The sequence below is a fragment of the Tauraco erythrolophus genome, chromosome 10, assembly GCF_009769465.1.
Source record: "Tauraco erythrolophus isolate bTauEry1 chromosome 10, bTauEry1.pri, whole genome shotgun sequence".
Taxonomy (NCBI): domain Eukaryota; kingdom Metazoa; phylum Chordata; class Aves; order Musophagiformes; family Musophagidae; genus Tauraco; species Tauraco erythrolophus.
The window spans coordinates 22,535,264-22,561,963 of record NC_141474.1 but is presented as its reverse complement, the minus strand read 5'-3'; the positions used below and the strand labels follow the sequence as shown (position 1 = coordinate 22,561,963).

The following is a 26,700-nucleotide window of genomic DNA, read 5'->3' as shown; positions in this document are numbered from 1 at the left end:
GGCACCCCATCAATATAGCAACTCCAGCTTTTGCCCTCACCTACACAGACTCTGTAACAATAGGAGAAGTAAAGGCTGATTTCACTCAAATTTAATATAAATCAGGAAGAATTCACATTTAGTGGAAAGCACCATTTTTAGAATATGTTTTCTAAATCTAGCGGATGGCTGCTATGCTTCTCATGAAAACCTCATCAAGTACTATTTTATGTAGGTTCATGAAAGCGTGTATCTTCACAGTTAGTATCTCTTGCCATTGAGCCAGTTCTGCTAAAGCTGTCACTGCTGTCACTTTGAAACAGAAAAACACAGATTAAATTTTTGTGATGAGTAACAGGTGGCATAGCCATAAAAAGAGTGTTTTGCAAGTGACTGTGCGGTAATTCAGAGAGTTATCGATTTCCTCAGTATGTACTAGGACCTACTGAGAAGTCTCAGCTGTACATTTCTCAATCTGCAGAAAATACTCTGAATATGCCCTGTGAATGAAACTGACAGGGTTTAGGTGAAAAAAAGTGGTGAATTAGGAGAAATAGTTAAGTATATATTCTATCCCATTACACTCCACAAATGTCCTATACAAGTTTGAAAGGTAATAAAACTTTAATGAATCATCTGTTTTCTCCCTGAACCTTTAGCTGCTTTATTTAGTTAATTATCACAAAATCTAGCAAAATTTAGGCATCAGAAGCTGGACAAAATAATGAGCAATAGGATTTGCTATAGAAGCCATTCATGGAAATGTTGGTCTATTAGTTAACTTACTAAAATGCCACAGACTATTAAAAAGACATTTAAGATTTCTTTCATTCTGTGTAGAAGGAGGGACTATTTCAGCAGTGCTGCTTTTCTGGCAGGCATACCTGTCATGTCCTGTGAACACTGGAGTATGCTATAACGTAGGACTTAAAGATTGGAGTGTCCTAGACTGAGGCGTTGCCAGGCAAACAAGTCTTGATGCATCCAGTGCAAAAGTAGAGCCCCTTTCAGTTCCCTTAGACACTGTAGCAGCAAAAGAGCCTGTAGTCCTGAGCTGCGTTTGACATTTTGAGTAGAATACAAGGACCTCAAGTGATAATTTTGAATGTGCTAAATCATCCCTGTTGTATCCATGTGTCCATTTAAGTGTTCACAGAGTGAACTTGGCTGGCTGTAAACTGCTCAGTAAGTCTGTGATGGTTTTTTTAAATTAGTCATTATTGAGATAATCCTTTACAGTTCTTTCTGAAGGGCGATGAGAAATTCTTCCTATATTATAATGGTATGAAAAGAGATGAACATCAGGCTTTATTAATTAATGGCGTCAAAGTACAAATGAATCATGCTACATATCTGTGTGATGTGTAAAAAGTGTTATAATTGTTAACAAAGAGCTACTCTGTTTAGAAGACAGAGAGAATAGTGCTTATGCTTAAAAACTTGACAGCCCTAAATAGAATTAGCTATGTAGAAACAGCTTATTCTCCAGTCAGTTTTGCCCAATTCCTTTCTATAATATAATTGTACTTTTATCTAGCCATAATTCTAGAAAAGCATATGTTTGTGTTCCCTCCTTGGTCTTTCTGCTATGTGGGAAGTAGAAAACAATATTAAATTAGAAGTTCCACACCAGATATGTGTGTATATATATATATATGTATATGTATATGTATATAATATATATATAGTATATGTTACATACTATATAACAGTATATCATATTATACTCAATAAGACAGAATAAGACCCAATACATTAGACTTGTTTGGCTTGCTGCAGGTGTTCCCACAGCATGCGTTATTTAAACTAAAGTGTGTCAGGAAAAGAGTAATTTAAAAAAAAACAACAAACCAACAAAAACGGTAGTAAAAAATGCTGTAATATCTAATAGAGGCATTACTTTTACTTTTTGCAATTTTTAACTGAGAAGAATGACATTTCTATAACATTCTGAATTCCAGAGAATAGCAGCATTGAAACTTTTAAGAGAATTACATATATTTTTCAAAAGCAGATCAGACCTGGTCTATCAAAGACAATACTATTATCTGATCCTACCAGTCAGTAGACTCCTTCATATCCTCATTGTAAGGTGATATGACTATAACTGGTGAAAGGAATAATTCCTCATTTATTCTATTATAATTTAGAACAGACCATGGAATTCCTTATGTGGAGCTGGGAGGAAGTAACTTCTCACCATCCTAGTCCAATTATACAAAAATGACATTTGTTTAAATTATTGATTAAGCACACATCTTTTTTAACTTCTTGATTTAAGTCTCTTGCAATGTTAAAACTGCCTTTTTGGCTTTTTTAATCCCAACTCCCAATACTTCTGCTGCTAATAGTATTAATGTTTTCTGAGCTGGAAAAATGAATGGATAAAAAGCCTGTCATTGAACTGTCTGACATAATCCCTTGATTTCAGCTGTCTCTTAGAAACTCTTTAAGGTAGTAGAAAGGCCAACATAATCCAGGCATCCCCTGTCCAATGCACAACGCCTCACGTGAAATATTTACCTTTAGAATATTTCTTCCTTTAAGGGCTGTCAACAAAGGTAGCAATGGCCATTTCCATATATCAGCCATTTAGACTTTCTTTGCTGTAGCCATGGTAAAAGCATGACTTTCTAATGGCCACTTGCGTGAAGAACAGTTGTCTTTTCTCATGACTTCTCACTCTTTCCTGAAAGGTCTCCAATTCCTTGCTAGAAAGGGAAGGAATGAGAAAAAGCCTCAGAGCATCATTGAAGGATTTGATACATAACTGCATGGAAATATTGCTTTTCTCTGATCTTAAAACAACTTTCTTTTTCTTGATAGAGTTTATCCCTTTAGACTCAGCCCGACAGTTGTTGCTCAGACAAAGCTTTGTGTCAGAGAGAGCTGTGCCTGAGCAGGGTGCATGACAGAGTATATTGCAGGATTTATACTGCAATAATGATATGCATATTTTTCATCATCTTAGGGAAAGAATGATGGGGATTTGTGTTTAGAACTTTTGGCTCTCTCCTAAAATATTATAAGGAATGTTTTGCTTTCTTGCCAGTTCTTTTTCACCCATAAAGTGCTGCAATATCTACTATCCAATGTCGATAGAGACAATCATTTAGTATCTTTGCCAAGGCCTGGGAGGAAAAATAAATAAATCCGTATTTATTTTCTTTATAGAAAAGGGCAGACTCTCCCTTATGACTAGTTTGGCACTAGCCAAAATTAGTAAGTGATGGGCTTCTCATAGAATTTAGAAATCACTCACCAATTTGAAAATGGGAAGAAATATATCACATCCTTCCTTTATGCCATGGGTAGTAATGATGTAGAGTTACATTGCAAATATTGGCATAAAATAATGTATGACGTAACGTAAGTCACAGTTTGTATTCCCGTGAATGTGTCCAATAACAAGCATTTCCATTTCAAGTGGGCACACTTTAAGTTGGACATTTCCTTCTGTTGCCTCTTGAAATTCTAAGCTATAGTTATACCACTCCCTGAATGAAAATATACATTTCACAGATTGAAAAAAACAAAGACTAGAAGAATAAACATGTCAAGCATTCCTTAAGTCCATCAAGCTTTTATGAAACAAATAATGAACAAACTGACAATCTTCAGACCAAGTAGCCAGAATTTTTCATGTTGTATCATCTCTTTTTCTCTGTGTAAAGCCCAATCAAGCATACCTTTGATCTTGAATACTGAGATCTCTAAGTGCTTCTACAATAAGAGGTGTTTGTTAATAAGCATAATTTTTGCAAATATGAAAGTAATCTGCTAATAAATTCCTTGACAACTCCTTTGGTAGCATTTCTATTTAAAGTTATCTGAACAAAATCAGTTTTACCAGGCCAATGGTTTGAATACTTATTGTTCTTCTTTGTCTCTAGATTGGGGAACCGAAACTTGTGTTCTGCCTGCACTGCTCTGCAGAAACCATGAGCAGTCGCCTTCTGATGAGAAATCAGAGCAGTCAGCACTCTGATAACACTGAAACCATCAAGGAAGGCATCGAAAGCTATTACCAAGTATCAAAACCTGTGATTGCATACTATGAAAGAAAGGCACAGTTATGCAAGGTAAATTGCTTGACCTTTTGAATTAAATTATTGCTTTTTACTTCCATTATATGAGCAATGTTTGGAAAATATTGATACGACACCATTTATGGACTCTGTTAGTTTCTGCGCTTTCCAGTTTGTTCTCATCTTACACTTCCCTGGTTTGTTTGCAACTTCTACAATCTTTGGAGTTCCACAGTACAATTTGAAAGAATAAAACCACAGAATTATTTTAAGTCTGAGAACATACCCTGAATCACTACCACGTCTGTATAGAATCACTTATTGAATATTAATGCTGGAAAGCTTTTCTTTAAGTATTAGGATTTGTTTCTCTACAAGAGCTTTCAGAATTAGGATGACAGATTATGTTAATCCAAAGCCCTTTAGTTAAATTTGCAAAACTGGCAATGTATATCCTGAAACAGAACAGACCTGCACACAAGAAAGATCTTTCTGCTGGAATAAATTACATAGTTATATTAATTACAATGAATTACCTGCTGAGGATGTGATAGTTAAAGCTTTTTTTTTATTCTCTAAGCAATACTTTTCAGATAAGCAAAAAAAAATTCCATCAGTGCAATTAACTGATATATATGCTGGCACATCTGCAAACTCATTTACATGGGATATTTCTATTTTTTTATATGTATTTCTCTGCTCTGTCATGGCAATCTGTCCCTTATGTTCAGCTACAGAAGATCTAGTCCTACTGATCCTTCTTGTCCTAAAAGAGAATAAATAATCCAATAATAGTTTCTGGAAATACTATGGGAGCTTTTTTTCTAGAAGCTGTAGCAAACACGGAAATCTCATATCCCAAACCTTTTGCAAAGTTCCCAAAAGAGAAATATGCAGCTAATTTAGGCACCCATATCCTAACCTGAGAACAGATTAAATTACATGATCCTGAGAGAAATGATACTCAAAGGGAGAGTCCTGGTTTATATCCTTTACTAACCCCACAGTAAGTGCACTGAAGACAAACTCTAGAGTGGCAGAAAAAAAATCCCCAATTACTTTTCTTTTTTAAGCTTAAGAATGATTATCTGGTTTTGTTTGCATTTTCTTTGACGAGCCACTTTGCCAACATTGCAAGGATGCATCTAGTTAAGAATTTGGTACAATACACAATGCACCAACACAGTGTGATGCAAAGGAAACAGAGCTCGCTCCATCTCTGAGATCTTATTCCAGCGAACTGTGCCTACCACAGCGTTTCCCTTTTGAAGCATCAGAGAAGTGACAGCCCCACAGAGAATGAAACTACACTAAATGCTTTCACACAGATTTTGCATTCATAGTCTGCCTTAATTCACTGGATGTGGACTCTCCTTGCCCTTCCTTAATATTTCTGCTGCAAGTTTCTGCTCCATCTCCTATGCAACAGCAAAACAAGGAATCTTTTCTTGAAAGCTCACTGGCTCCTTAAGGGATTTACCTAGTCTCTGAGTCAGAACCACATATGTGCTTTGCACTCTTTTGTGATTAGTTTTTGGGGGAACTGACATTGCGTGTTTGCACGTTAGAAAATACGAGTGCATTGTTTGAACAGTGCTTACACTGTTTTTCTTACAATGTCTGTACAGTGTTTGTACTTGCTTCTGATGAATGTAGGTGTTCAATGTATTTCCATCTTCTGGGTGGAACTGTTGTGTATGTAAGCCCTGTGAAATCAGCTTTATAAACATTATTATGTAAAATGTCCTTTTAAAGATGAAAAATGTGTTCCATTTTTCTGGAACACAGGTGCTTGTATTGAAATGTCTACCTTACCTGCTTTTTACTAAACTGCTAAAATACACATTTGCTATCAAAAATGTGGTTGCCTGTTGGATTTAAGCAAAGTAGGGAGATGCCCCTCCCCCAAACCCTTGTGATGTAGACAAGTACACATTCAGTTATGTATCAGGATTTAGAGAACACTGCCAAAATACTCAGCAGAGGTGGGCTTTTAAAATTAATCCTTCCAAGCTATCCTTGTCACACTCAGCCAGCCTCGGGTACAAGCCTGCAGCCCTGGTGTCTGTACAGCAAGCACCAGAAGCAAATGTATTTTTCACACAAGAAGCACGTTAATGTTTTATTGTTCATGGGTGAGAGAGGAGACTTTTTTAACCAAATGTTGTTGAACAGTCGTGGGAATCTGCTTTAAAATTTACTTTGTGCCTACAGTCAAAGTGGAAAAGTATGTCAGAGTGCTTTTTCCACAGGGTAATTGACTTCAGTAGCTATTCTGATCCAGATATTCCCTTAGTTCTGCAGCGGACAATGCTGGAATTAAAAAAAAAACATTCAGTTTTGGAAATACACTAAATACTGTGAAACAAAGTAACTTCTTTTCTAGAAGGAATGCTTTGTTTAGGAAATTTTTCTAGGCAATTTTCCTGGCTAAGTGAACTCAGAGAGTTTAATCATAAAGTCTGACTTGGTCAATGACACAACTTAAGCACAACGCCTGCCATAGTGGCATCCTTCCAGTGCCCAGTCCTGCTTTGAGCAGGAGGTTGGACTAGATGACCCACTGAGGTTCTTTCCAACTGGTATTATTATCCTGTAATCGCACATCTTACAAACCTATACATTATTTGGCTCGACAATTTGAAGAATAAAGACATAGAAAAAACAGTTAAGACTCGGTCAACAGCTGTTTTAAAACAAAAAGAACTAGATAACACAAAATATGTAACTGTTAGCTATGTGGGAAATTAAGAGAAAATAGCCATTTATGTTGACAGTTTTAAACCTATTTTCGTGGTGAATATGTTCAAGCTGTATGTGTTGAAGAAAGCAGAGAGTAAAGGAGAAGTTTGCAATTCCCAGGACTCAGAGTTAGTTTCTTATTTATAGCAACATATTTTATGGACTGCTGAGCATTGACATTAGCAGCCACTCCGATGTTCTCTGAAGAAAGGAAAGTCATGTGGAAAATAGAAAAACCATCAGTAATACTTCTGACTGCAATTTTTGTGCGTGTGTGGGCTAGGCTGAAATAGGCCTTGGGTTTTGTTGTTTGCATTATCATACACATACACAGGGGACTGAGCCTTTACCTAGAAGCAGTCTAACATGTTTAATATTTTTCTTCATGATTTTGATTATAACACCACATGTTTTCAGCTTTGGGAATGTGTTCATTCCTAAGTGGGTTTTATTACTCTCTAGCATTGGCCAGCGCTGGTTGAAGATGTTAATGCCCCCATTAAGATGCTGCTGCCTTTATAATTCTCCTCACTGAAAGAACTGCGTGTATGTTTCCTAATCCATTTCAGGCAAAACCACCAAAGTTAATGTACAAGTGTTGATTTGAAGACCCCTTAAAATAAATTATCTCGTCTACATTTATGGATTTAAAAAAATAATCCATGGATCTTCATGTAAATACAGACCAGAGGTAAAGCTGATGGGATCCAATAGCCTCAGGGAAGTGATGTCTTATCTGAAGGTGCTGTTTGCAGGTCCAGATCAGTCTGTGATCTCAGGATAAGCGATGGCCAAATCATCTGAAGAGAAGCTATATAAGAGAGGAAGAGAAGAACAATCTAAAAGAATCTTTAGTTGCTGCCTTCTGGAAAGTTATTCCTGTCCAGGCTTGTTTTTTCAACAGAAGCAGCTCTTCAGTGGAAGGCCCATGTGAGCTTTATGTCGCTTTAGATTTCTGCCATGCACTTTCTTAAGAATTCAGAGGAGGAATGTTAGAGTCTAAATCCCACCTAACTGCCATGAAGATTCAGCATTAACCTTTTCTCGCTAGTTTACTGCAATGTGTGACTAAGCACCACTCGTAATTGTAAGTGAAATAGTGTTTAATTGTATAAATGATCATGTCTTGTAGGGTTTAAGTGATGCTTAACTGCACCAGTCCCTGCTTTGCCACAGAAAAGAAAATCAGAATTGTTAAACAGACTTGTTTAACAAGAAAATAAGGTTGGCATATTGGTATTATTTAGTTTCTTCATTTTAAATGTATCTAGGTCTGGGTGAAGTTTTCTGCAGATTGGAAACAGCACGTGGCAGTAGTGGTACTTGTTTAACTTGTCCTACTTAGCCTAAAATTTTTCAGTCCTGAATCAGGCAGATTAACTATGCAAATGGAAAATTCAGTCCTGGGCAGAAGGCCAGAAAAAGGCCTGATGAGGAAATTAGATGTTGGATGAGCACTTAGTGGAGGAGAAACTGATCTGTTGCACCACCATATCAAGGTGTGCTTGAGTCAAATTGTGCATTGTCAAATTAGCATTTTTGCAAAATTTGTGCATTGTCAAATTAGCATTCTCATTCTCTGCATTACAACGAGTGTTACAGCACGGATGGAAGGAGCATAATAAAGACAGTAGAGACAGAAAATCTCAAGTCTGACCTAGCTTCATCTCAGTCATTAGGAATTCTCTTTGCTTTACTTGCACAGGAGAGACAAAGGTGTATGGTTGCAACAGCGTTCCCATTTTAATCAATGAGAGTTTTGTGACCTTCTCTAAACCCAGAGTTATTGTGCATAGGTGCATTCATAAATAACTAATCTGATACGTGGAAATAGAACGTTTTTCCATTCTGCTGACCTCTGAACAAGAACAGTGACCTGATGAAGCTGCCAAAAGATCAGGACTCTGAAATTTCCCTCTGACCAAGATTACCTGTCAGTGTTTCTGCTCAGCAGGCAAAGCATGAGGCATGCACGAAGAGGGGGAGACTTTGGGTGCAGATGAAACATCTGTGAACCTGACAGGAATAAATAATGGGATCCTTCCAGCCACCTAGCTGAGATAAAGAACTGTGATGTAACTCACGGAGACGTATTTCCAAGGGAAGATAAACTGGCTGAAGAATGAAAGGAAAAGAATGGCAGTGTCCTTGCTCATTTTTCTGCTAATGCATGAAGTTTCTAAATTGTGTTCTGGAAGGTAAAGTAGGTGTAACAATAAGTTAGAAATTTTCCAATTAATTTTTATAACATTACGTTTTGGGGATATAGTTTAATAGTCCATAATTCCTTTCATAGTCAGTTATAGCTATAACTCCCACCTGCCACTAAGGACAGCAAGTGGGTGCTTTTTAACAAAGACCTCATGCTGAAAATGCACTACTTAACGAAAACAGTTGCAAGCTGCCTGATTCTGTGGGAATCAGATATTCCAGATGAATGAAATGAAACAAAATGAAATGCAGTATGGTAGCTGTAGTAAGTGGGTAGATTGTGTTGTTTTACATTTATTTCTCAGTGATTTCCAAGGCAGCTGGACAGAAAAGTGTGTCAGAAAATTTAGTAGGCACCTACTTGTGTTTAATGTGGCTAAATGTAAATACCTTTGAATATATGTCCTTCTGTCAATTGAGAAGAAAGGAAGAAAAAACCTGTTTTTTTTAATATCTGACTCATTCTTTGAAGCTTTTTTCAAGTGACAGTATGTAGGAGGGTAATAATAGAGAAGAGCAATCCATTGGTAGTCAAGCAAGACAAAACTGATCCTACCTAGCTAATGTGAGACACTTAATGGGTATCTTAAATACAAGTTCTCTCTTCAAAGTCATCTGAGGAAAAGGGGCATGGGTGTAACAAATAAGCTAGGTAGTCCAGAGCACAGGATTTCCAAGGATGTCCAAAAACCTTCACAATTTCAGGTCACACGATATGCAAGCTTAGCCTACAAAGTTCAACCAAAATGCATTTTTTTTTCTTTCTTCTTTTTTCACAATGTTATTCTACTGTTTCTTTCTAAAATCAGCTGAAGTCGCATGCTGGGTAAGCAGTAGTTATTAGATTCTTATCACGAACATTTTCCATAACCATTATGAAAGAACGAGCGACGATCCACCCTCTCACGATCTTCCACCTCTGAGCCTTCTCATGCTGATCCCGTTAGAATTTTCTCTGGAGAGGGACAAATGTGTACTTTCCCCTTCAGAGAAGGGATAATCAATGGTAATAGGGATAGTAGGTAAGTAATTACTTACTTAATTCAACTTAATGTTGAATAACATTGAAAACAGTCCTTATTTATGAGGTTTGTTGCAATCTGAGAAACAGAAATGCAGTTTTCTCTCCTGGAGCTGCAGAGAATTACTGGGGTACTAGCTGTGAATTATTGTCACCTTAAGTTAGTTTTGTGCCACGACTTTAAGTTAGTTTTATGAATTGGACCTTTGTTATTTAGGAGGCAGCATGGGAAGCACTGGGGCTGTCATTAGTCACGCTAATCCATATTTTCCTGTGACTGTTTAGGAAGGCAGCATCCCAGCCAGTCATAAATGGTGGCAATTTCCATGCTCACAAACCTAATTCTTCATCACAACTGCCTAGATTTAGACCGAGTATCAGTCCTAGTTCTAGAAGAGGTCTCTGAAAAGCCAGTGGCAATCAGCTATGCTGATTATGTTAGATCAGATGTCCAGTGCAGATATATTTATGGAATAAAGAAATAATAAAAATACATATTACCTCTCCTAAGAAGTTGGAGTTGTTCAGTCTGGAGAAGAAAAGGATCTGGGGAGACCTTACAGCAGCCTTCCAGTACCTAAAGGGGCCTACAAGAAAGCTGGAGAGGGACTTTTACAAGGGCATGTAGTGATGTGACAGGGGGTAATAGCTTTAAACTGAAAGAGGGGAGATTTTGATTAGATCTAAGGAAGAAATTCTACCCTGTGAGGGTGTTGAGGCACTGGAGCAGGTTTCCCAGAGAAGTTGTGGATGCCCCATCTCTGGAGGTGTTCAAGGCCAGGCTGGATGAGGCTTTGAGCAACCTGGTCTAGTGGGAGGTGTCCCTGCCCATGGCAGAGGGGTTGAAACTAGATGAGCTTTCGGGTCCCTTCCAATGCAAAACATTCTACGATTCTATGATATTTAGACAAGAGGCTGTGGCCTTCACTCTGTGTGAAGTCTACCCTGTGAGGTAGCTGTGCGAAAATAGGTGTCTTGGCAGCTGAGACAGATAAAACCATCTGCTTTGTAGCAGCTGAGATGAGAGTTGCCAGTTTTATTCTAGCTGGAGAAGGTAGGCATTTGCTCCAGAATAGTTCACCATTCCCTTTTCTCTTTGCTACTAGTAAATAATCCCCTCCCTTTGTTTCTGTGGCATAGAAAGCTTCTGAAGGACATGCAGCCCTTGTTTGAGAACTGACCTTTCTAAGGCTCTACCTGCTGCTTCGCAAAATATTCCAGCATGTGTGTACTTCAGCATTACATAAAGCAGCAATGTCAGCAGACATCAACATGATGAGAGCAAGGGAAGCAAGAGAACCACGCTCCTGAAAGCTTGCCAGGAGGGGAGAGGGTAGTTCAGCTCAGCTCTAAGATACCCTTTCAGAAAGTCCAAGGGGACTGAACCCGGTCAGGCACGGCTCCTTAAAGGTTGGCCAGGCTGGTCATTTCCAGGGCTGGAAGTGCTGTGTGTGGAGGTAGACTGGCTGGGTGTGCCAGCACTTCTGACAGGATGCAACAAGGGACCAAACTTTGCAGCATCTGCGGATGCCACCAAAAACGAAATCAAGCTATGGAATATGAATGCAATCCCTTGCTGGATCTCTGCAAGGAGCAGCTGCTTACTCCCACACAAGACTTAGCACCAAAGGACTCAAATCTACATTGAGTAGAGTCAGACTGTGCAGGAGCTGGCTGCACACCAACACTGTAGCTGGGAGGAATTTCATGGCCTATTTCAAAAATACATTTTTTTGAGTTTGAAACTCCTTTTATCCTCTTGCAGAACGAAGAGGTGGCAAAAAATATGAAGGTCAGGAATGTCCCCTTCAAACTCTACAATTGTCTGGCATCCTAGTCAGTAACTTGGGAGATGAAAATGCAGTGCACAGTTCAGGAAAACAGGCTTTAGCAAAGTTGTCACAGGTCACTAAAATGTGTGCAAACTCCATGGCATGCACGCATGAAAGACTGAGCACGGAGAAGTAGAGAGGAATCTTGCTTTTGAGTAGAGAATCAAGGCTCTCATCCAGGAACTCAAGAGGAACTGGATCATCAGATGCAATCTGGGTGGTGTACGCAGCCGGCATGAAAGCTGCTTCTATCACTGCTGTGAAGGCAAAAGACTCAAGTACTGACCTGCATGACACTCACTGCATGGGACGGACATGAAACTCATTGCTCAGAAAAACTCAGTGCTGCATTACATTTCTAGGGAACACTCGGAAGTGTCACTAGCTACAAACACCATTCCTCTTTGCTAAAATGCAGTGCGCTCTTCCTCAGCATAGGAGAATAAATTGGTCTTGTTTCTGTTGAAGTCCAGTCACAAAAAACAACTTGGACAGCCTGGCCAGCCTCTGGCCAAAACACAATCTTTGGGCTGTTGAAGAAACAAATTTCAATGAAAGTGAGTTCTTGTACAACAAAACCAGTGCCACTGTAAAACACGTGTTGCCCAAAGGTCATCATTGTGGTTGGACTTGATGCTCTTAAAAGTGTTTACCAACCTCAGTGATTCCATGATTCTGTAAAACCAGAACCAGTTCACCAAGGTCACAAATACAGTGCACAGAAACACACAACCTTGCTCAGGTACTGCCATTGGAAAGCTTTTAGGTCAGGCACAGCGTTGCATACTCTGACACTTTAGATGACAAGAAATAAATTAACAAGTCAGTGCTGTTCATCTCCTCAACAGAATGACATCAAAGTTGCTCTATTAGGTTTCTTTTGAAGGATATTAAATGTTAAAATAGTTTCTAAAAATCATTGGAAACTGTTATGTGTATCAAAGGTGTAATTCTACTTTAAAACATAAGTACTTTGGAGAAAAAGCTTAAGCTCCCTCATTTGATTAATGTACTTTGCTGCAGACGATGGAGCCTCCAGAATCTTCTCACATAAATCAGTGGAAACACGGTGAATAATTTGGTTTATGGAAGCTGCTCCTCTACATTAGGATGCTTATAACATGAAACAGAACAACTTTTATTTTATATTGGACCAGTTTTTTGTGCCAGTGTTTAGATTCTGAGATAATATTTTGTTAACTTAATCGGAACTAATGCTTTTTGCCTGCTTCACAGGTTGATGCAGAAGGAACACAGGAGGATGTTTTTCTGGAAATCTGCAAGACAATGGACTCTTTTCTGAAAAAGGAAGAGGCAGCATTGTCTTTTTCAACAGAAACGCAGTAATGGTGTGTACACAGCCTCACCTCCCGTGCACTCGACAGTCGTGATTAAAACGCTGTTCCAAGCAATACTGCTTTCTCGAGAGGTATCTGGAATTTGTGCATGTGGAATGTTATTTTCAATGAAATATTCTTTCTCTGTTCTGACAATATACTCGCCAGGAAGCGGTCTGTATGCTGACTCTACACTAAGAGCTGTATATTGTTTTATCAGTTGTCTGCTCTTCACGGGTTAAAAGCAGCATGGTGAACAGCAGCTCGGGTTCGTATTTCATGGTGTCATGTATTTGATTGGAAATCAGACAGTGCCTGGCTGGCAGTGAGCTCTTCAACCACATCATTCACCATTTAGCATATTAACTTTAAAATGACTGTGTACAAGTTTTCCATTGGTTATGATATTCTTTTAATTAGCAGTATTAATTTTTGTGGTGTCACTTGGCTTGTTCTTGAGCATTAGTGACTAAAATCCGTTCCCTGTTACATGCAGCTGTAAGACAGCTGAAATTAGTCAAGCTAGAATTTAAAATAAACTTTTCACCCGTCCCCATAACACTACTACAAGAAGCAGCAGAAAAATTAACTGAAGGAGAAGGTATGGTTGAACATTGTGGAAGTCTGTCAATCCGTTGTCATGGAGCAGACACCATTTTTGAGATAGCCTTGTCTTCTGCTGGGAATTGTAGGATATCATAAATGATGACTTCCCAGTTTTGTGAGCTAAGGTGAAAATAAAGATTGTATTGTATAATTAAATGTGTGATCCAGTAATTATCCATATTAACAACAGTTTTACTAAACTAATTAAAGTCTACATATGAAGTTGACTAAGAGCCAGAATGTACGAAGATGTCTTTAAATCATACTTCGGAAGTATTTCACATGCAAAATTCAGATCATCTGTCGTCTTGTACTGGCATTGCCAAAACTGGGGTGGGGGGAAGGAGGGGTGGCAGCAGGGCAGGAAAAGGAAAATGTCAGGGATTATTTGACTCATGTTGCTTGCATCTTTGGTAAGTCATTTATCTGTAATATCTGCAAAAAAGTCTGTAAAAACCATATCGTATTGCCATTAAGTTAACCAAAATATTGTGGAGTTTCTTTGGTATTCTGATGGCTAAATAAAAGCTTGTTTGACATTCCTGTAAAGTAATCGCATCCTCTTACTGGAACTACTGGATGAATTCACAGTCGAAGTGAGTTGCATGATTGCTCTTACTGTCAAAGTTGTACTTTATGCTGCACATTTGTACTTTTAAAGTTACCTTTCTTGTAATGAAGACAAAATACAAATAAAACGTACAAAAATGAGGAGTAATGATTTCTGTTACAGTATATGTGGGTTTAATGCTTTTTAAAGCACAGTACATGAGTTGAAAATATAGCTCAAATCAGCATGCTTACAGAACATGTCCTTTTTCAATTCAGGGCAGCTCTTCCATTTTCTTTTTCTTCCTTGGCATTTGCCCCGTAAATGCTAATTCAATTGTTTTTGAGGGACTGTTCTAGGTATGTTCTTATCCTTCATATCCTGGATGTTCCTTCTTTCCTGGGTCCTCTTATAGCCTACATTTTACCTCTGATGCTCTAGGAAGTGCTTCTCCAGCTCCAGACCAGTGCCATTAAATGACCAGTAACGTCTGTAGTACAACAGCTTTAAGCAAGAGACTCTCAGAATGCATCAGCTTGAGAAGGCAAGTTTTTCTAAACCGGGCTTTGAAGCACTAGCAGCTGTCTGGTGTAGTGTTTTTCCAAAAAAAGTAAAACATTCTGGAAGTTACCATGAAGTTGCAAATTCATCAGGGTAGGTTTCCGGGAGTAGTTTTTATTACTTCTAATTACAATATAAAAGTGTGGAGTATCATATTTGTGCGGGATGGGAACAAAGTCAACAATTAGCTGCTAACCTTTTTAAAAAAAAAATAATCAAACTACAAAAATTATTTAACATACAGTTTCCGTTTTCTTCCTGCTTCTTCTGGTCTTCTCTGTGGAACAAAACAAAAAAATCCCCACGCGTTGGGTGTTATGTGCATTAGACATCTATTTGCGTATGTTCATAATGTAAGCAAGAGAAACAGCTGTATACGCATGCACATGGAAATATAAATATTTATACATATTCAGTAAAGAGAGGACTTATCCAAGACACTTCTTTCTTGGGCGATTCAGACTTGAAATTCTCCTTTTGCTTCCAATCTCATTCAGTTATACCACGGCTTTTTTTTTCTTCTGAAGCTATCCTAAATTGATGGCTGAATATTTTCACTAATGTACTTCTGTTATTTTCTTCCAATAATTTTTTGAGGATATCAACAGAAAACAAATATTACCACAGATTCTCTCCCTGATAATACACGTTCATGAACTCTCCCTTCCTATAAACAGCATGAATGACGTGGAAAGCACGGTATTAGAGAGCCTCTCAGAGCAGGACCTTTTCCAATTAAAAATGAAAATTTGTCATGTGAATTTTTGTGTTGCACTTTTTTAAGGTTTATTAAATTTATCTAAGTATACTAGATATGTGAGATATGTTTACATACGTTACTTGCTTAGTGTTTTAGTAACCGTACTATATTACCTTCTAAATAGATTAAATGCTTAGGGCTTTTTTATGAAGCAAAAAATAACTACACCTAAATTTATTGCAAAACTTATTACTGATCAGTTTATAATTAAAGTTATTAGGTGCAGCCAGCCAATTATCCTTCTTATTGCCATCTTTTTAAGTCAAATTGGTTTGTTTTCTAGCTAATTACTCCCAGTATTCAAGTTTCAAAGCAACTGGAAGTCTATTACAGTTATAAAATAATAAGTGTTTCTGAATCACAAGCTGTACATTTCAATAGAAAATATATTAACTAAAATATGTCACAATAATTACAAAGCTTCTCAGACAATGGTATATAGTGTACCAAGGCTACTAAAACCTGTATTTTCTGCGATCTGAAAACGAACAGTCTGCGAGTAAGACAGGAGAACACTACAGCGCTAATCCTGCAGAAGGCGAAGCGTGTTTCAGCAGGTGCAGAGCACCACCAGCTCCCACCGACATGAACAGCAGAGGAAGGCGCTGGGCCTCTTGCAGGTCTGCACAGTGAGCATCTGTATGACGTATCAAAACGTCCGTTTAATGTTTTCCATCTTGATTAAAAAGTCAGAACTACACAGAAAGGAAGTCACAGCAAGCATTCTATATATAAACAGACTGTATCCACATAGTTTATTTCTCACAGTTCTCCTGACAATTGAACATTATTTAAGAACATACTGTATACACAGATAAGAAGAAACATACAAAATGTTTTAAATGATGCACAACAAAATCCAGCAGTATAAAAGAATGCATGTGAACCCTTGCTCACTGCTCAGGCTAAATTTAATCACTGTTTAAATAGTAATAAAAATACAATCTTTCATGGATCTTGTGCAGACTACAAAAGAGGAAAAATTATTACCATATATATGATTTATATTAGGCAGTTTTCTTTGATGAGTTGCACTAACAACTCCAAATACAGAGGCAGAAGGCTGTGTATTTTATTTTAAAGGAGTTAATGTTGAGTATTAGAGACTTTACACAGTTACTACCACTGGCACTTTTCACCATATTTTGTACACATCACATGATCATCTTATATAACATTACATTTAAAAAATATATCTGAGTGACAATTTTATAACATTCACACACCATGAGCTGGTTAAGGAAGCAATGCCACAGTTGCCCCCTGTAGTGCTTCGCTGTTGGTACATAGAGTTCATTGTGGTTTAAAAAAATAATAATTAAAAAAAAAAAATTAAAAAAATTGAAAGTCAATGTGATTAAGCAGCTCCAATTTAATAAAGGCCTGTAACCAACCATCGCTGAGACAGTGAGTATTGTTTAGAGCACATCCTAGAAGCAAACACTGTCATTGGTTAAAACCTTGCCTAAAGAAGTCAGTTACTGTGCTGAAAACTATTTCACAACAAAACTGCAAGCTACTAAACTGTTTTTATATAAATACTTCATCTCCTCTGGATCTCATTATAACCAAGCTCTTCAAAGCCTTTGGAATTTACTCTATCTTTAACGTGTGCTCTCATTTCTGGCTCACCCTTTTGTATGTTTTTCCTTTGTGTTTAGATTCACCACCTAAAAACGACTAATGTGGTGAAAGAAAAGTCTCCCGGTGAAACCTTCTGCACACTAGGAATGTTCAGCTGCTGTTCAGTGATCTAGAACCATGACAGCTCAAAGCTGTAGTTTGACAAGTACACCCAGGAAGCTGTCATGCTGTGAGCGACATTTCAGGGAAAGCAGAGTCTTTCCAAAATGTGCACAGAATTAACAATGGTGCCATTGTTATTTTTGAAAGAGGATAGTAAGCCCAAGATGGTAGATCTGCTTCCCATGTCATCTATTGGCTGGAAAGTAGTTTGGGTCAAGATAATTGTAACTGGTGCCCTGGGACATGCAGTAGTCTCTGTCTAAAAATGTCTCTGCTCTGTAAATAGGTTCTAACTGATGATCTTCCTTATGAATCTCTGTTTCATGCAGACTGCAAGGGAAAGAAAAAGATAATAGTTTAAAAGTCAAATATTTTCCTTATCTTTCACTTTCAGAAAACAGTGATCATATTAACAGATTCATCCCAAATCTGATACTCACATTAATTCATAAAGTATAATTTCTCCCACTATCTAGCAGTACCAAACCTATCTGTCCACTGTGTTGAGAAAAAACACTTTTATACATCCAGAACATGCTTATACAATTATCTCCCACAAATAAATGGTGAAGTATCTTCCACTTTACCCAACACAGTGTATGTGTCCTATGCTGGAGCAAAGATTTCCAACATATGCAGCAATTAAGCCACATAGAGAGATTCAAGCTAATTACAAACAAGTAGAAGCGCATGCTGCTCACCAGTCAGAACAAGAATCACAGAAATCCAAGGACATTTCTTGAGGGCAGTCTTGGCAGTGCCACCGAACACCCTGGATAGGTTCAATTCCGCAGTTATCACACTGTGAAGGAGATGAAAGATCACTGAAAAAACAGCAACTGTAACCACTTATGTTATGAACAGCATACACCAATACACCATGTAGAAAGACATGTCTGTAGGTTGATTACTGCTAGTCCACACAGCTGAATTCTTCTCACCACAGACCATAATGTATTCATGGATAAAGAAGTCCTCATACTCTAGGAGAGGCCCTTCAGAGCCCTGAGGACTGATTCATCTTTCTCTTGCTTTGCTTCCCGCTCTCCCAACGCTCCATGTTGACACTATCGCCCTGCTCAACAAAAGCAGACCTAGTCCTGCCTGCAGTCACTGCTTATCCTCACCTGGCTGTAAGAACTGCTGTGGCACAACACAATAATGTGATGTTTCTGTAGCTTAAGTCCAACCATATGAAATGTCTAAATATAGGTCCACTTTCCATGGCAGAAGAAAGCAGTTAAGACTAGACCAGTAGAGCATGTTGGGAGGCTGTTGGGCTGCAGATCAGGTCACAGCAGGTCAGAATGAAGCACTTTCAAACTCAGGAAAGATAATAACACATTATAGGTGGGCTGGTACTAAACGCCAGGTGGCTGGGAAGAAAGTGGGACAACACGTTCAGGGAAGAGAACAGAAGTCTAAAACTAAAGCTGAGCAAGAAGACAAGAACTAATTCCCTGAGAAGAATCAGGGACAACACAACAGCAGGTACGTGTAAAAAAAGCGTGGCATAAAGAGGAGGAAAAGTACAAACGAAACATCAAGACTGGATGAAAAATTCACGATGGTAGAGAAGAAGGGCAGAAGTGCAAAAATATTTGATAAAAAAAGGAAACTTTTTCCAAGTTTTGGAAAAACTTGGAGACAAGAAGAACTTTCCAAAAATCTAAACTATGAAGAGTGCTGCAGAGATAGGATTGACAAGGAAAAAGAAACATAGGAAACAGGCCTGTGCTCCCATAGCTCATCCTCCTTCAGAACCTGAAGTTGTCCCACAGCATCTGTGAAACCCGCTCACACAGCAGCTCGTTCCTGGCCACAACTAATCCACTCAGGGTTACAGACACCTTACACACGGATTTGTCACAGCTGTATCCCTTCCTTCGACAGATTGCTTTCAGAGTTTGAGGGCTGATAATGAGGACAGACTACGCATACTCAGAGCTGTTCCCTGAAAATATCAAGTTCAGAACAATGCTAAATACTTTAAAAAAAAAAAACACACACACAAAAAAAAACCAAAACCAACACAAAAAAACCCTGGTACCAATTATCTCAATTTAAGAACCAAGGTACTGGAAACCCTTGACCTTAATTTCTATGCTCCAGCTTCTCTCTCCCCTGTGAAACAGAAATAATACCATGCCTTTCATTTCCTAAGGAAAAAAAAATGTGCAAAGTGCTCTGATATTATAACAATGAAAGCCATAAAAAGCCCACAAGGGATTCAGCAACTTCGTATTCAAAGTAGAGTTTGAATAATGTGTAGTAAATGAGGCTGAAGGCCACGCAGAACCAAAAATGTTCTGAATGGTCGCTTATTAGGTGAACTCTGTCCAGCCGTGCACTTAAGTGAGGCAGCACTCCTGATGGAAAATAGTATATAATCATGTAATTTCATAGCTTACTATAAAGCATAATAAAATCAAATTCAGACTGAAAAGAAACTGTCAAACTTTGAATGCTTGACACTGCATAATGCCAATTTACTTTTCAGAGTAATTTTATGTAGAAAAAGCAACTAATTTGTTACCTAAGTCTGGTCTGCATGATTAAAGTTTTGATTTTTTAGGGAAGAAAGCGCTAACTTAAAAACCAACCAACCAAAACCAACCAACCAAACCAAACCAAAACAAAAATCATGCCACATTAACTTAAAAAAAGATGACTATAAAAAGCACCTTGGTGGTCTAACAACCAGATTAAGTCTGTCAATGTGTCAACTGACAAGGCTGTCTTGATTTTCACGTCATTTTGAACTGAACTTTAAACTGAGTATCTTTGCATTCCTATATAAATGGGTATTAGAAAATAAATCTAGATGCATAAGACTAAACAAGGTGAAGAAATAGTTCCAATATAGCTACCAGTTACACAGAAAATCCCTTGCAAACCAGAAAATGTAATTTAGATAATGCTTTTTCTTTCATATTGCTTATTAATGGTTGGTACTGAGACAATAAATTGGTTTAACTTAATGTTTATTATCTTAATTTCACGTAACCATTGTTTCATGTCCTTGCTTCAACTTCTGTGAGTTATTACTTGATAGGATTGGGAAGTTGCTACAAAGCAAATTATTACTGTTCTCATTCAAAATCTTTGTCCCTTCTTTGGCCTTGAGTGGAGCCAAAATGACTCCAAATTCATAATCAGAGAATTATCATCAATGAATCATTGTCAAAACAGAGTGTAGTGTCAAATGGAATTGTACAATGATTTAACAAGCTGTATTTTCATAATGTGAATGAGGAAAAGACCGTATTAATAATTTTTGTATATCAGTATTCAGTGAAACCTGAGCTATCGGAAAGAGCGAATTACTTGGGTTGTTTTTACCCAGGAAAATGAGGGAAAGCAGACACAGTGAACAAGAACTAAGGAACAGAACTTGCTATACTAAACAAAGCCTTTTCAGGAAATCCAAACCATGTTATCTTTGAAAACTTCTACAATCCACTGAGCAGCAGAAAAACATCTCTTTAACTCACCTTGAATCCCACATGCTGCACAAATCCACTTTCTGCATGCATCTGCTGGAGTTTCTGTTTCTTCAATTTTTTAAACTCTAACAGTTCTTTGTATTCGGGTAGCTCTCGATATGTTATTGGAATACTCTCTTCATCCTGTTCATGGTAAAAAAAAAAAAAAAAGAGAAAAACACGGTTAAAAAAACCAAAAATAGACACATTCTTTACTTCAGGAATATAATAACTAGTAAGACATATATTCCATAAATCACAATGAATGATTAATGATCTTAGAATATATTGCCAGCATTTTCTCAAACTAAGAAACATACTGGGAAATTACTTTTAAAAACATAGCACAATACAGCACACATACAGTTAACTTACATTTTATTTTGTATTATTTATACTTTATTATTTGCATTAAAACAAAAAAACACTTTATCCTACAAACCAGTATCTTCTGGTAAAAAGCTTAGCTACAGTATAAAGGACAGAGCAGTGCCTAACTTTAATTCCTAGGTTTTTTCTCATCTTAGATGCCTAACTGCAAGTTGCATTTAATCCACTTGTCCATACACTGCGGGCAAAATCGCAGCTGCAGTAGAAGACTTAGCTGTTGTTAAAGACAAAGCTAGTTTATTTAAATACTTGGCAACAGATATTATACTTGAGAACTGAAATTTCAGGTCAGTTTTATCAAGCTAATTGATCTTTCTCTTCACTATTCTGTGGAATGGGATGGAATGCTATTCTATGGATAGTTACGATCACTGTTCTGAAGTACTTTCAAAGCTGTGAAAATATAAAACAAGTAACACCCTGTCATAGTTTGATGTGGAGGGGGGGGGGTGGTTCTGGTGGCAGGAGAGGGATTTTGCTCCCTGCGACCTCCCTGGTTTTGGATCCGGGTTAGGCTTAGTTCTGGCCACCGGATCAGACTGCCATCCCCCTCGGGGTTGAGCCAATAGGGCGCCTCTGCGAATTGCCCTATTTAAGTCAGGACAAGGGAACTGGAAAAGGTGCTTCGCCCAGGATCGACCAGAGAAGGGAGGAGGGCACTGCCCCCGCTCCCTGGCTCCCGGCCGGGCCGCTGCCTGCGTCGGGCCGGCGCCGCCCACGGAGAATGGCGGCGGCGGAGCCAGCTGGGGAACTCGGGGGCACCCCACTCCCAGGGTGCCCACTGGGCTGAGTTCACCTGGAGAGGACCGAGATCTGAGAGAAACAGCTGCATCGACAGCAGGTCAGTGAGGATGGAGCGGGAGGAGGTGTGCCGGAGCCGAGTTTCCCCTGCGGCTGATGGTGAGATAGCAGGCTGCCCCCCTGCAACCAGGACGGCCTCGGTGGAGCAGCGACCCACTCGCAGCCCGTGGGGAGAAGATGCCTGAGCCCGAGGATGGTCGTGTTGGGGGCACGGCAAGGCAGAGAGGCATCTGGAGTCTTCGTGACGACCCACGCTGGAGCGAGTGGCTACAGCTCCCTAAGTACCCGAGACTGTGGTATAGCCCACACCGGAGCAATCTGTGGGGAAGGATTGTTTCCAGTGGGCTGGACTCACGTTGGAGAAATTTGTGGATTTTTCCTCGTGGGTAGGGGATCCATTGGAGCAGGGGAAAAGGGTGTAAGGACTCCTTCTCCTTTAAGAAAGAAGCAGCAGTAACAGCATGGAATGAACTGACCTGCACTCCCCCAGTCCCTGCCCCCTGTGCTGCTGGGGGGAGGAGGTAGAGCCGGGAGGAAAAGGAAGGGGGGGGGGGGGGGGAAGGTGTCGGTTTTAAGATCTGGTTTTGTTTCTTTCTGTCCTCTCAAGTAATCGGTTTTTATTTCCCTTTGTCCTTCTAAGTAATCATTAATAAACTGTTTTGCTTTGAGAAAAAGCGCTGCCTGTTTTGCCCAGGACCATGGTTGGTGGGTGCTCCCTCTGTTCTTGCCTCAACCCTCAGTCCTTTTGTTTTTTTTTTCCTCTCCTCTCTACTTTATTGGAGAAGGAGAGACTGTGTGAGTTTTAGTTGCTGGATCAGCCTAAAACCACGACACACCCAAAACCTTTTTACCATTTTAAGAATTTTTGCACAAAGTCAGATTTTAAAAGACCCATAAATCAAGGCAGTATCAAGCTTCCATTATACACATTATATTTCTTATTTGAAGACAGTCAATCTTAACAGTATTAAATTCTCACCTTTACCTGTAAGAATAAAAAGTGATGAGAAGCAACTTTCCATGACTGGAAGAGTAGAAGTTTCAGAGTTATCCAACTCCTTCATCCCTTTACTTCATGCTGTCTCTTAATAGCTTAAGAAAATAGATTGCTACTTTTCCTAGATTATGAATAAGTTTGTCTCCCTACAGGCCGGTGCATACAACTTTGCCAGAGATTTACAACGGTTCTCTCTTCAAAAAGAAAGACACACCATTTCTGTTTTTTCTCATCCAATTGTCTTCAACAAAGGTTGACGATCTCTATGTTATGAGAAGACAGAAACTCTCATTCTAATTCAGATGCCCTTTTCAAGATGGCTATTTAAATGTAGCAGCTGTACTTGGTAGATGTCAGCTGTTTTCAAAGACGAAAAGTCTTTATTGATGTAGAGCAGTTTTCAGATCCTATATTGATAGGAACATTCAGTTATGGAAAACAACTACAAGAAAGTAATAAAAATTCTTCTAATGTAGCCTGCAAACATAATTTCAATTTTTTTTAATGAATCGGTGAAGATTGAAGAATCTGTATTATTTAGTAATTTTATTAAAGGAAGTGAGGGAAAGAGGCTTGCTCTTTAGTGTTAAATTTCTAAAGGCCTTATGAATTATTTAATTATAGTTATGAATCTGTATAAAGGACTAGACTGCAAATGTCCAGAAAAATTAAGGTCAAATGACATGATTAAATTGTTTATAAGCTACATTCTCCTAATATAAAACAGGGATTCGCCTTCTGTGCAAATCTCAAAAGTTTTTCTGAGAAAAACTGCCTGGCTCAAAATAACTGTATATTGAATAAGCTATGCTATAATAGCTCCCTGTGTGAACGCTTCATTCCGGAATAGTAAGTAGTCATATTCTAGAATAATTAGACTACTCACAAAATGAAGTAATTATAACTGAAAAGTAAATTCACTCTGTTGGGAATAGAGGGTATTGAACTGGGAATAACTCAGTTATACTAAAACAATTTTTCAGGAACAGTTATGCCAGTCAAACTCAATGGTAATATCCAGGCAAAAATCTTTTGTCTTTACAAGGGAACAGCACCTGGTACTTCCACTGTAAAGAAGTCAAAGAAAACCTTTCCTATAATTTTCTTCCTACACTGAATCTCTTCTCCACTGTGCTGATGCAAAGTATTTTTCTCCAAGACAGTGAATGTCACTAACAGACCTGACTTTTAACATTAGAACAGAATTCTGTACATTCATTCTGAATATAGATTAGGATCCCTTTTTTCTTCCAAACTGCTTCTATTTTGCACTGATAGTGGGGATCTTTTTGCTAACTGAGCTCACCTGTGTCTTTCTACATAATTGCAAGCCAGAAATATATCCATCTGGAAATGCTGCACCAGCAAAGAAAGAAAAGATTAAGGTGAATTAAAAAAAAAAAAAAAAAAAAAGGAGGCGGCACAAGTCCACCATTATCACTGGAAAAACATAAAACAGCAAGTTCTACCCAAACTGAAATAAATCCCAGTTGATTTATGGTGCCCATATTTATTAGAGTTAGCACACCATGGCAAAACCAAAACGTTTTAGGAAAATATTAAGAACTGTTAGAAAACATGTCTTTAAACACAATACAGAACAAAAGAATGCTTGCTTAACAAAAGTTTGAGATAAATAATAGTAATCTGCATCTTTTCTAATATGCATTTTTCTTTGCAGGCCTTTTAAGGTTCTTATTGCTATATGCAAAGTTATCAGGAACGTCTGTAGATGAACTGAAAGACCATCAGAGAGAGAATTCAGAACATGAGTGAAGACAGGATCTAAGACTGAGCAACTGATAAGCAAATTTAATAATTTAAGGAAGATTATGCAGTGTATGTAAAAGAAGTCAATAAAGAAAATGAATGGACTTATACTGAGTGGCCTTAATACTTCTGTTATGCACCAAGCTTTTCACACGCAAGATGTCACTAGGCTCACAAAATAAAATAAAATTAACAAGTCACATTCTTCAGTCTAAGCACAGTAAAGCCAAAGTGATTCACATCAGCGGTGAAACTTGCTCAGTGCTAGTGGTAGAATACAGTCCCTCTATGATTCTATCATTCTGTATGGTAGTGGGAAAGACATATGTCTAAACTCTTTTAGGATTATTGCATGTGATAAATTAGTAAAGTGGAACACTACATGATGTAATACATTGGGTTAGGATGTCTACTAGAATTTGCCACTAAAAAAACATAAATTCGCTTGCTGATTGACAACTCAGTCTGTTAGTTCACGCTTTGAAGTAGATTTGAAAAAAAAAATCTGTAATTAATTCAGCCAGAGAAGCAATGACATCAACAGCATTCAAATTTTACCAGAGCTCTATGTAACTTTTCTAAAACACATCTTTAACCAGAATTAAAACTATATAGTTTATATGATTTTCAAACTCATCTCATCAGATCACTTTTTGAAAACGTGCAACTAAAACTTTTTAGAGCTGTTTCAAGACAAAACTGTTTATTACTTCTTTTACATACTTCCTTTCAGATTTAGTCTAAATGATCTGCAACTGGAGGCCTTTATATTAATGACGTGTTTATAATTCAAAATGGCTCATGAATCTTACCACAATTTAATATTTACTTGATGATATTTATTTTATGGCAAAGATGCTTAATCCTCATATTATTCATTAAACAAGGTTAAAATGACAGTAAGCCAAACATGCTCTGACTGATTCAAATGACATACCGATACTTCCTCTTCTGCTGCAGTATCCATATGGCTATGAAAACTGGATCTGTCATCATCTTCATCCATATAAACTGGAGGTTCATGAGATGTCATGAAAGTTGAAGGTTTGAAAAGATGTTTATTTAAAGGATGCTGCCGTCTACTTGATGACTACAGTGAAAAAATGATATATTTTAAAAAACATTCCTTGGCTATTATTTAAGTAATCTTCATCGATAAAACCTTGCCAGAAACACGCTCTTTTGCGCTAAACAGTCTATCATCTTTCCAATTGTTTTTACTTAAGCTTCCACTATGAGAGCCTCATACAGCCGGACTTTTTCTCCCCCACAACAAGTGTAATCAGATGAACAGTGCAACACATTTTCAGTAAGAATGAGGTAAAAAAAGAGCCCTTGCCATAAAAGCCCTACCATCTAAATTGATGAGACTGACAACAACAGAAAAAAAACCTTTTACAATTTTGAAGACGTAGAACCAAAGTACAAAAATATTAAAAAGACTTCCAAGAGTCATGAATCATGTGAGTGTGAGACTAAACAAAGTAGTTTTGCACAGGTCCAAGATCCAAGAGACCAGAACGTGCTTGACACTTATCATCAACTTCTTGTATTAATTTGTGCCTTAGAAAATCCAACTCTAGGCTAAATGTCCAGATTTCTTTCCTAGTCCAAGGTGAAGAGCCAATTCATTCCACATTAAAAGAGCTTTCTAAGAGTCAGAAGGAATTGCTCTCTGCAGGTTCTTTTTCATTGCCACTGACTGGAAAAGGAAGCTAAAAAATGTTAGATGAGATAAATTACTCCATTAGTATATATCTAAAACCTTTCAACTTTAATGCTGTCTGAAGGTGTAGAACGCATGGCAGTTTTAAAATAGACTACTTAAAGGCATGCAGTCCCTATTATCTATTCCCCATGGAAGAATATTAAATATCAAAAAAG

The 26,700-nt window shown here is 38.1% G+C and overlaps 2 protein-coding genes across 4 annotated transcripts in view; one reads left to right on the top strand and one right to left on the bottom strand.

The window, feature by feature from the left end:
- AK5 (adenylate kinase 5) overlaps positions 1-13,160 on the top strand; it is an 85,320-nt gene extending 72,160 nt beyond the window's left edge. The window contains exons 13-14 of the mRNA XM_086617400.1: positions 3,873-4,061; positions 13,050-13,160. Coding sequence (XP_086473526.1) covers positions 3,873-4,061; positions 13,050-13,160 — 300 coding nt within the window. The remainder of the gene's footprint in view (positions 1-3,872; positions 4,062-13,049) is intronic.
- A 3,191-nt stretch (positions 13,161-16,351) lies between these two features.
- The window catches only part of ZZZ3 (zinc finger ZZ-type containing 3), a 63,040-nt gene continuing 52,691 nt past the window's right edge, over positions 16,352-26,700 (bottom strand). For all 3 annotated transcript variants that reach the window (XM_086617196.1, XM_086617198.1, XM_086617197.1), the window contains exons 10-13: positions 25,754-25,906; positions 20,868-21,002; positions 18,075-18,175; positions 16,352-17,703 (exon numbers count right to left, since the gene is read on the bottom strand). In XM_086617196.1, coding sequence (XP_086473322.1) covers positions 17,559-17,703; positions 18,075-18,175; positions 20,868-21,002; positions 25,754-25,906 — 534 coding nt within the window. In that variant the 3' untranslated portion in view covers positions 16,352-17,558. The remainder of the gene's footprint in view (positions 17,704-18,074; positions 18,176-20,867; positions 21,003-25,753; positions 25,907-26,700) is intronic.